The 11,478-nt window shown below is 46.4% G+C and overlaps 1 protein-coding gene across 1 annotated transcript; it reads right to left on the minus strand.

The window, feature by feature from the left end:
* Positions 1–5,814: 5,814 nt before the first annotated feature.
* LOC147904356 (pentatricopeptide repeat-containing protein At5g27110-like) lies at positions 5,815–9,515 on the minus strand. Its single transcript, XM_087386111.1, has one exon. It carries the CDS (start codon positions 9,288–9,290, stop codon positions 6,699–6,701), a length of 2,592 nt encoding a protein of 863 aa, XP_087242237.1. The 5' UTR covers positions 9,291–9,515; the 3' UTR covers positions 5,815–6,698.
* Between the last annotated feature and the right edge of the window lie 1,963 nt (positions 9,516–11,478).

An 11,478-nucleotide genomic window follows, 5' to 3' on the forward strand; every position in this document is an offset into this window, starting at 1 on the left:
CACCTTTTGCCCTATCAACCCAATCTGGAAGCTTGATTCCTAGCTCCCACTCGGTAATAGAACCTCGATAGGAGGATCTATCTAGCTCCGACAAGATGGAGAGCTTTGACGAGGTAATGCAAGACCCATCGAGTCCAAGGGCTTCTGAAGCCCCATTCACTAGTGTGGCCTCTCCCAACTCTCCCATACTTTCTATAGCATCCAAGTTGAGAGATATGTTCAGACATTTAGGCCAAACAGAGTCGACAAACATGGAGAACCCCTTTGCCAACATGACTATAGGAAGGGAAGGTCAGCAACATCCAGCTCCCGAAATGCAGGTTAGGACGGAAACCACCTTTGTGGACCTAGGACCCTCCTCCTTTGCAAGGCACCCCCAATGGGAACACATGGATGATGAAGATCCATGGATGAGGTAATTCCGAGGGCAAGACCCCAACCGAGGAGATGCGGAGGATTCCATCTTATGAACCCCCAACAATCCATGTGCCACCAACTTTTGTCAACTATGGGGCTCCACAAGTTCCACCCTATCACCCATTGCATGGAACGACCGTGCCCATGCCCCAAGACCCTGGAGTACAGTCGTTTCCCTCCATACCTATTGCTCCAATGAATGCAAGCCTTGGTGCATTCGTTCCAATGCTAGTACCGGCAACTACATGGATACCACCACTAGGGCCAAGTTTAAGGCCACCCCTATGTCTCGTTAGGCCCACACTGGCACCACCCCCACCAACTACCCAAACAGTGTTAGTTGATGAGGCAATGCACATCTTGGTGAATGCCCTAGGAAGGGGGGCCATACCACCTCCACTCGCCCCAGTGTTTCCGACAGGGATTACGAATCCCTCAAGGAGTTGTCCCATAGCTATCTCCAAGTTAATGACTAAATTCCTTGGAGAAGGAGAGCCGGTCTCCCACATGGAGAGATTCGAGCAAACATGTGAAGCATTTGGAGCTCCCGGGGACCTAGAAATGGCTAATGTGTTTGGTCTCAATTTGGATGGCAAAGCAGGCCAATGGTATAGGGCTCTCACCCCAGAAGAGAAAATCAATTGGGAGACGCGTGGGGTTCGCCCCTAATGGACATAAATGGAGCATAATTAACCAATTGTATGAGGTAAAGCATAATGATAAGGAGACCCTTTGGGATTACATAGCCAGAATCAAGCCCCTCAATGCCTGTTGTTGTTGCAAAGTGTACAAGCAGATGAGCAATGAATGATTGTTGCCCTGCTTTCTCATCGAATAGGCAGACCCAAAGCTGCACGACCACCTAATGGTGATGAACCTACCTCTTTAGATATATGTAGCAAGGTAGCCATCCGTATAAGTGACAACATGATGGATACGGCTAATGTGGATAAAACTCTGATTCCATCAAAAATAGCTCCATCAGTTAGGTCTTTTAGTGTGGAAACGATCAAGAAGGAGACCAACGAGCCCAAGGGCTTGGATATGAGTGAGCTGGCCTCCAATTTGCTGAATCAACCAGGCCAACAGTGGAGATCAGGAACTTCCAAGGAGGCGCCAAGCAACCCTCACTTGTTTCCACGGAGAGACGACGTCTTGTGTGGGGTTTGCAACAACAACCATCCCTCAATGAGGTGTTCGTGCCTGAGGGCAAGGTTGGCACTCTACTGCACACACTATCATAGGTGGGGAAACCATGATACCTCCCAATGCCGATTTTTGAGGTCCTTGCCCCCACCTATGTACCAAATGAGACCCCCATAAGCCCTAATGGCTCTGCCTAATCCTCTCAATGCACAAGGTGGCCCTTTGGCTAGTTCAAGCCAGTACACGGTTCAGCTGTATGCCACCCATAGTAGGCCCTCAACCTCCACTACCTTGTATGGCTCCAGTCAAGCAAGTATTGGTAGAGGAAGTGCCCAATGATTGGGAGGAGACAGATCTAGATCATGGACCCCTTGACTACTACCCCTATGAGGAAGGAAGTGGCACCCTAAGTCACTACCTCCTACAAGAGGATCAGCAAGTTCTCATGTTCTAGATCGCTCCTGTGAACTCAAGGGCTAGAGACCTAAACTCTATTGCCCGAAGGCCCCCAATCCAATGCTATACCTACCAAGGCCCCCATAGGGCAAGTGAATGCCCCTACAGAGGTACTTCGAATACTTTGGTGTCGTGCTTTAAATGTCAGGGGCCACATTTCTTGAAGGACTGCCCCTGTAGGGATGTTACCCCCACCGCTCTGCCCACGACCAAACCACCACCCTTGTGCACCGTGGGGTGTGGAATCGAGCATCTATTCAAGCATTGTCCCTTGAGAAGACTAACAACCCCAGTCACCTCGCCTAAGAGCACCAACCTTAACTTGCTTAGTATTGAACAAGGCCAGGTGGTTGTAATACCCTTAAAGTTCATCACAAGGATGCAAGCCAAGGCACTAGGTAAGGCAATGAGGAAACTGGCAAGGAAAGATAAGGGGCCCCTACTGCAAGGCCCTGCGATCCCTCAACATCCGCCGACCCAATCCAAGAAAACCATAAGGGTAGGTGATGGGTCTGACCAGGTGCTCATCTAAGGGATCCGATGAGGAGACAGCCACCCTCGCCACCTCCTCTACCTTCAAGCGTGCTTCCACCCAGGGTGACCCAGAAATACCTCCGAGCTCAGAGGTAAACAAGCCAATGCAGGCCCAAGGCATAGAATACTATCCATCCAGCCTACCTAATGGGCCACCAAGGGGCGAAAGCGCTCAAGGTGCCAAAAAGGGTGGATGAAGAGGAACGTTTCAGCTTCGATCGGTCAGAGGTTCCAGATATGATGCAAAAAATGTTATAGGAGGACCCAGTATTGCAAAACCTACAGGAAGAAGGAGACCTTTATAGTTTTGAGGACTTGTTATCCATGGAAGGAGAGTCTTCACAAGAACCCTGCGAGAGTGCTGGGTGGGCTGCCTTCTTATCAACCAAGGCAAAATTTTGATTGCCTCCCTGCTAAGAGGGAATCCTATCCTTTGGCGTGACCTATCCAACTAGATGAATAGACCACTACTGCCCCCAGGCCTTGCCATCCCTAAGGCCAACCAATTGTCATTGGAGAAGGGGCAGAATTTACCCGAGGTTCCCATCAATAAGCTAGGCCAATAATTCGAGGGTAATGACACGAACACCGCTATCCCCATAATCTATCAACACCAAAAGGTTGATGCCATCCTAGATGGGGGGCAAGAGTGAGTGTTTGTACCAAGGAATGCTGGGTAAAGTTAGGGAAACCTGCACTTGAGCAAACCCATTTGGTAGTGAAGTTGGCGAATGGTAAAATTGCAGAACCCTTTGATGTTAATGCCAGGAGTCCTTACTGGCATTAACATTAAAGTATTTGGATTCATGTACCAAGTCACGCTAGTAGTCATGGACTTTACCCGGTAGTTAGGATATGAGGTTATCCTAGGTAGAACCTTCTTACGAATGTCCAGGCTTATACATAACTAGCGTACTAATAACATCTATTTGTGGCATGAGGAACAAATCATGTGAGTGGACCTGCACACCTACTAGGCCCACCCATTATCAAGACACCTTTTCGTCGTGAAATTTGACACAACCGCCCTGACCACATCACTGAAGCTATTCCAACCCTGTGAAAGTGAAGAGGATGAGAAGGAGTGTGATGAATTGTTGTATGCACCTCTTCCTGAGCTAGAATTCTCTCAGAACTGGATGCCCATCTTAGCCAACATTGATGTCCCAGAGAAAATAAGGTTCTAAATCACCACCCTAGAGCTCGAGGGTCTGATCCAAGTGGTTCCCCTTAAAATGTTTAACATGCTCAAACCCCGAGAGGTGAGCAAAGGAACGGTAAGGGTCAAAGCCCATTGGTTATCATACGTAGGTGCCACACCCCCTCACCATGAGTTCTCTTCCAATTGGGGATCCATGGTGAGTAAGATAACCTCCTATGCCTCAACCTAGGTGCTATTGACTTGTTTTCAAAGAGGCACACCCATACGATAAGTACTTGGTCAGATAACACACCTAAGGGCGTGTTTTTTTACAGATGCAGTGCATATCACTAGGGTAAACACGGCGTATAATGCGTGATCGACCATGCAAAGCATATCCGTCATTAGCAGAGTTAGGAGATAAATTGTGTCTTGGATCCTATTAGGTCCAAGATAATTGTCAGTAGAAACCAAGAGAGCAATCAAGAGAGTTGAAAGTGTATAGGGTTGGCCCTCCCTTCAAAAGGTGGAATGTATAAAAGGGAAGACCTTTGACTTTGCTCTTTCGTTGTTGTATGCTCTCATTTGGAAATGCAATTTCAAGCTCTCTTATCCTCAACGGTGTTTTCTCTTGTTTTCTTTACATGCCTCTTGTGATTGCCACGCATCTCTCTTTCCCCCTTCATTCTCTTCCCCTTCCCCTTCTCATTCTCTCCTTTGTCCTTTTTTTCCTTGTGGAATCACAATTGCAACAACCCAGGAACACACATGGATGGCTATTGCATGGATTACTCTTAAGAAGGGTGGTTTGGAGTTGGCACTCCATCGTCATTCCTTGACTTTTCTTTCTCTCCATCTCTCCCATACATCATATCCATATGATGTACTAAGTGGTACACTGATATTTTCTACATCCACTTTGTCCTCTGTAGCACTACCTATATCATAAAGCTTCAAATCTTTTACTTCCCACTTAATGGTTCTTCCCACTACGTCACCAAGTTTGCATGTATCCATTGTTGCACCAAACACGCATCAACTGACATAGATACGCACGAAAACCCAATTTGCACACCCTGACATATATTGCCTGCATCACTATTGAATATTGTCCACATGCAACAATAGTGCCGCCAATACTAAGTTCCACCATACCACCATTGTCCAACATATTGCCCACAACATGTTCAAGTTTCTAAAATTATCCTCCTACATAATTCAACATACTTACTCTCTCTCTACAAGATACCCACGACACATGAGTCACAATGGAGGACTACACACTTTTGGTGCCATTGTCATTAACTACCCATTGCCCAAGACTTAAAAGCATAATGAACGGCTATTGGATTTGGAGTATAGGAAGTGTGTGAGTGAAAAGAGAGTGTTTTGAATGTTTTTAAGTGCTTTTGAAGTAGAATAATTGTCTAATCAAAGGAATAGATAGGTGTTTGGATTGCTAAGGTAGTGGTCTTATCAAATGCAAGCAAAAACATTTATCTGCATTTTGAAAACTCCTCCAATGTGCTCAATACTCATTGAATATTTGTTATTTGTTAGTTTTAGTAGGTAGAATAGGTAGATAGAACCCTCAAGACTGAATCTTGAACGAAAACACCTCCAAGTTAGGAAGCCCAAAGAATCAATTGACAACAAAGTGTTCATGTAAGCATTCACTTAGCACAATAGGCATTGACATATAAGTCAGCATGCTTACCAAAAGTGGACATTGACTTAGCATTTTCACCAACCCACTTCAAACTGGAGTTTTCTAGTATGTCCTTGTTGGATCTATTCACATCAGGCACTAATATTTACAAAGAAAAAGCAAGCACATGGAGTTAACAAGAGGACACTGACCTTACAATTTGGACACTAACTTAGAAAAAGGGCAAAATTGCTACCAAGATCTCATAAATTCATACCATAACCTACACCCCTTCTCTAAATCTTGAGATGACTAAAGCACCCCTTCTATATGGAAACACTCTTTGAATTAAAATACCCCTTACATATGTATAATTTCTATAATTTCCCAACCCCTTCTGTTGAATGCACGCGCACCCTTTACATATTGCTCTAGTGAACTCCCAAAGGGCAGGTTCCATTCATCCTTCTTTGCAAATGCAAATGACAAAGTCCTATTCAAACTTCTCAGTGAAGCCGAATGACTAAAACCGTATCCTTCTCATTTTAAAAAAAGTGTAAAGACGTATTCGGCCTTCAAGTATGAACTGGTGTCCTATCATCTCAGCAAAGCAAAGTACCATAAGGTTTTCTATAATGGGTTCTGGAAAGGAGGCATCTTAGATTAGATCTGGGTGACAGGTAAAATTGCAAGTATCCTTGGACTTGGTTTCGGATGGCAAGCATCTTGGATTGGATCCAGTTTTGGTTCAGAAAGGGCGATACTCCTATGGTGGATTTGGAAAGGCGAGGGACTCGGGCTGGACCCAGATGACAGCGACCCTTGCAAATGATGAATCATAGCATTGATTCGAGGGCTGCCTCATTGCTGGCTGGAGTTTACGAGGTAATCTCTTTATAATTCTGGTACTAAGGCATCAATCATGGACTGATACCACCACCATTTATAAGAGGGCAACTCGATGGTAATCACAAAACACTTCCTCTAATCCAACAGCATGAGATCTCAGAAACTTCTCCAACAATAGTTACAATTTAGTGTTACCAGGCATTAGACTTCAAAAGCAGGGTCTGATAATGCTCACCAATAATTCATCACATGACCTTTGCTCACCTTTGATGGAAGCAATTATTTATCTTCTCAAATATCTTTCATTGAACAACATTTAGGGATGAATTGTATGGTAAAATAATTGCCAAAGCATACCCGAAGGGCCTTGATGATATGAATTAGTGTTCTGAAAGGGGGGGGAACCAATGTCCATATGGTAGCAAAGCAAGTCTTCTCTCTCTTCTTCAACCACAGTGAGAAGCAATGCATGGGATCGAGGCACATATCCTGCCTGCAGGCGCTTACTCAAGCTCTGCAACTTGTCGTGTACATCCTGTTTTCCAGCATGTGATGTGTCTCAACAACAAATTCATCCACGGCATTATTCACCTCAACACCACTGCAGCCGGGCATTTTCTTCACACTATTACCTATCATTGCCCCTCCCACCCCTGCTACATCATCCAACCTACCTGATTTAGCATGCAGGTTTGCTAGCAATACATACGGTGAAGCATTCCTTGAATCTAAATCAAAAACCCTTTGTGCAGCACGCTCTGCCCGCTCTACGTCATTATGAATTCTGCATGATGAAAGCAAGCTCGACCATGCTGGAGCGACATCTTCAAATGGCATGCTGATGATCAGGTCCTCCGCCTCTTTCAATAGCCCTCTTCGACCAAGAAGATCAACCATGCACACATAATGCTCCAAGCAGGGGGTTATACCATGGTCACTATTCATAGAGGCAAAGTATCGCCTCCCATCAGCAACCAGACCTGTATGACTGCATGCAGTGAGAACACTGATGAACGTGATCTTGTCTGGCTCGATGCCTTCGCCCAGCATTTGACTAAACTGTTGCAGGGCCTCCTTGCCATGCCGGGCACATGCCGCAACCATGGCATTCCAGGAGACCAAATCTCTGTGTCTCATCTCGGTAAACACTGCCCTCACATCGTCAAGGCTCCCACAATTGCCATACATATTGAGAAGGGCAGTCTCCAAAAAACCATCCGACTCCCATCCATTGCCAACAATAATAGCATGGATCAATCGACCCTCTTCTAGGGCTGCCACATTGGCGCACACATCCACAACACAGATGCAGGAAATCTTGCTTGGATCAAACCCCTTGGCCTGCATTTGACCAAACAATTGCAGGGCCTCCTTGCCATGCCCATTTTGGGCACACGCAGCAATTAAGGCATTCCAAGAGACCACATTCAGGTCTGGTAACTCTACAAACACTGCCCTTGCATCATCTAGGAGACCACACTTGCCGTACATATTGACAAGGGCCGTACCCACAACAACATCAGATTCCCACCCATTGCCCACCACAGAAGCATGGATCACTCGACCCTCTTCTAGGGAAGCCGCACTGGCACTGGCACACGCATTCACAGCATAGGTGAAGGTGACCATGTTTGGCTCAAAGCCTTTGTCTTGCATCTGATCCAATAGTTGCAAGGCCTCCTTGCCATTCCCATTCCGGCCATACGCTGCAATAATGGTATTCCAGGAGACCAGCTTCCGCTCTGAAATCTCTGCAAACACAGCCCTTGCATCATCTAGGTTCCCACACTTGCCATACATATTGACAAGGGCCGTCCCCACAACATCATCCAATTCCCATCCCTTGCAAATAGCAGTAGCATGGATCACTCGACCCTCTTCTAGGGCTGCCAGACCGGCACATGCATCCACAACACACAGCAAGGTGATCGTGTCTGGCTCGAAACCTTTGGCTTGCATTTGACCAGACAGTTGCAGGGCCTCCTTGTCATACCCATTCTGAGCATACGCAGCAATCATGGCACTCCAAGAGACCACATTCAGCTGTGGCATCACAGTTAACACTTCCCTCCCATCATCTAGGCTCCCGCACTTACCATACATATTGATGAGAGCATTCCCCAAAACAACATCCGACTCCCATCCCTTGCTAGCAAGAGTAGCATGGATCACTCGACCCTCATCTAGGGCTGCCACACTCGCACACGCATCCACAACAGAGAGGAAGGTTATCTTGTCAGGATCAAAGCCTTTGGCTAGCATTTCAGCAAAAAATTCAAGGGCGTTCTTGCCCTCGCCATTTTGGGCGCACACAGCGATCATGGCAGTCCAGGAGACTAAATTCCGCTGTGGCATCTCTGCAAAAAATGCTTTCGCATCGTCTAGGCTCCCACACTTGCCATACAAATTGATTAAGGTTGTTCCCACAACAACATCCGACTCCCATCCATTGCCAGCAATAATACTATGAATCAGTCGACCGTCTTCTAGGGCTGTCACACTGGCACACGCTTCCATAGCACCGAGGAAGGTGATCTTGTTCGGCTCGAAGCCTTCGGCCTGCATTTGACACAACAGTTGCAGTGCCTCGATGCCATGCCCATTCCGGGCACATGCTGTGATTATGGCATTCCAAGAGACGACATTTCGCTGTGGCATCTCTGCAAAGACTGCCCTCGCATCATCCAAGCTCCCGTGCTGAGCATACGCAGCCATCATAATAGTCCAAGAGTACATATTCCGATCGAGAATTTTGTCAAACACAGCACGTGCGTACTCCAGGCTTCCGCATGTACTATACATGTGGATGAGAAGGTTACTCAGAAGTCTGTCGCTCGCGAATCCATGCTTGCTCATGTGTTGGTGCACAAGTTTTCCCTGAGACAGGGCCTTGGCTCTGGTGCAACGCCTCAAAAGCGAGGCATAGGTTGCAACATCTGTCCCTGGACCCAGCTGATCGATGATCTCTTCATTTGATGTTACTGAAGACGTTCCACAGTCTTCGTTCTTCGGAAGGTGGTGCCCATATAAAATCTGTGTATGACAGGCCTTGCTGGTTGCTAGCTCGCCCAGAAGCTCTTCAGCAAGTTCGACCCACATGGGCGTGAACTGACGGCATCGCTGGCTGGCGATCCACCGCAAATAGGGGACGGGCAGCGTTTGCAGCAGCTTACCCTTGTGTCGATCAAAGAAGATCTCCGTATGGCGAATCGGCGACTGAGAGACATGCGAGCTTATAGGAGTGCAAAATCCTTGTGTGTGTGTGTCCAAGGAAAGCTGCTCGATCGCGAGATGGGGGTTGCCCAAAACGCAACAGAACAGAGCCATTGGTGTTTAGAAGTTAGAACTGGACACATGAGTGTTCTTCGTCCTTGTTGTTTGTTTGTGTCGTGCGATCTCCCATAATAATCAACTCTTTACACAAACGTGCTCATGTGGCATGCTAACCAATGCTCCTATGCAGCAACATGCATGCTTATTATGTGGTCCTAGCCTAGTGGTTAAGGTGGGTGTGTGTGTGTGTGTGAGCGTGCGTGAGGGCCCGCAATACAAAAAACATGCATGCTTATTATGGCCACTCACTCGACTCACAACCCATGAAATGGCTACCACCAGAGTCACGCCCGCATCGCTTCCTTGCCTGATCGCCCCATGTGCCTGTACCTCTGACCGCATTTTTATCGAATTGTCGAATTCCTCTCTCATGGTGGGCTTGCTTGGGTTGTATGTCTCCATATGTTCAGTAGGTGTTTTGAACAAGGGATATTAACTAGGTTAAGGTAGGCAGCCTTTCCGTCATGGCTCCAACTCCAAATTGAACCTGAATCCTCACTATTATCCAATTGGAGTTTCAGTAGCAAGGTCGTGAGCTTTGTCCAACAATTACGCAATCAAGTTATGGCAAGAAAGAAAAAAAAGCAATGATCTCCTCCTTATATAATAGATTTGTGGAAAGAATGAATAAAAAAGTATGCTTTTGGGTCAAATTTGGAAGGAGTGTTTTAGTCTTTTAGAATTGTACACGTGGCTTAAGGAGAGCTCACAAAAGTTTTGCTTTTCTAAAAAGCACGTTTCAAACCCTTGGATCTTCATAAAGATCAACGCCTATAATCAAAACACATGGCTTAACGAGGGCTTAGAAAAGGAAAACTTCCTTCTAGGCTGCCTATTGTAACAAGTACTAGCCTCGCAACCAAGTGGTGACAAGAGGTTTTATCATGATCGACGGTGGAGCAAACAAGTCGGGATCGGATGGTCTATGACACACACATGAATTTGGGCGGCATTTTTTAGTGACAAAACTCTCGCTCCGAATGTGGCATGGTCGCGAGATGGGCGCCCGATGTGACATGCATGTCTATTGCATACACATGCATTGAGGATATCCCGAGCCTCATGCCTTGAATTTTGGGCGTAGAAACTCATTCCACCACTACTGCAACAATGGCCTATCCTCCTCTCTTATTACCTTGCTTTTGATGAACGCCTTCAACGCAGTTTTACTTGGCAGCCCATGGGATGTAACTAAGCAGCAGGCAGGGCTTTCAAGCAAGTAGGATTACAAGGTCGTGAAAACCTTCAAAGCATATTTGCTCGGCTAGCTATGGGATGGGATTGATGAGCAAGGCAGGGCTTTCATAACCAAGAGATTGTTCAGGCTGGCTTGAGAGATCGAATAGTCATGTCCCCTCACCGGCTTAGCTTGCAAACCAGGATTTCACTATTTATATGGCGTAGACTGCAGTTCAGTTTTGCACACAAGCAAGTCTATAACGAGTGCTACTGCAGGGATAGCAGAAGTCATGGAACTAAGGAGAAAAGCAACAAAGAAAGGGAGGGAGGATTGGTGGACAAACCTTCAATGATTGACGTACGCTACTCAACTTAGTCTCCAGATATTTATGGGATTGGTAGGATAGAATTGCAGGATATTTGTTCAGGCTGGCTTGAGAGATCGAATAGTCATGTCCCCTCACCGGCTTAGCTTGCAAACCAAGATTTCACTATCTATATGGCGTAGACTGCAGTTCAGTTTTGCACACAAGCAAGTCTATAACGAGTGCTACTGCAGGGACGGCAAAAGTCATGGAACTAAGGAGAAAAGCAACAAAGAAAGGGAGGGAGGACTGGTGGACAAACCTTCAATGATTGACGTATGCTACTCAACTTAGTCTCCAGATATTTGTGGGATTGGCAGGATAGAATTGCAAGCAATAGAGCCCTCCCACCTACATATACAAATAGTTGGCGTCACTCGCTCACTCCTTGAACAATGGCATGCAGCAAA

The sequence above is a fragment of the Dipteris shenzhenensis genome, chromosome 2 (assembly GCF_047967505.1).
Source record: "Dipteris shenzhenensis isolate YYH24624 ecotype China chromosome 2, Dip_SZ_1.0, whole genome shotgun sequence".
Classification (NCBI taxonomy): Eukaryota; Viridiplantae; Streptophyta; class Polypodiopsida; order Gleicheniales; family Dipteridaceae; genus Dipteris; species Dipteris shenzhenensis.

What these genes read in the sequence shown, in the direction of transcription:
- LOC147904356 (XM_087386111.1), bottom strand. Translation starts at nt 9,290, where the DNA reads ATGTGGGTCGAACTTGCTGAAGAGCTTCTGGGCGAGCTAGCAACCAGC.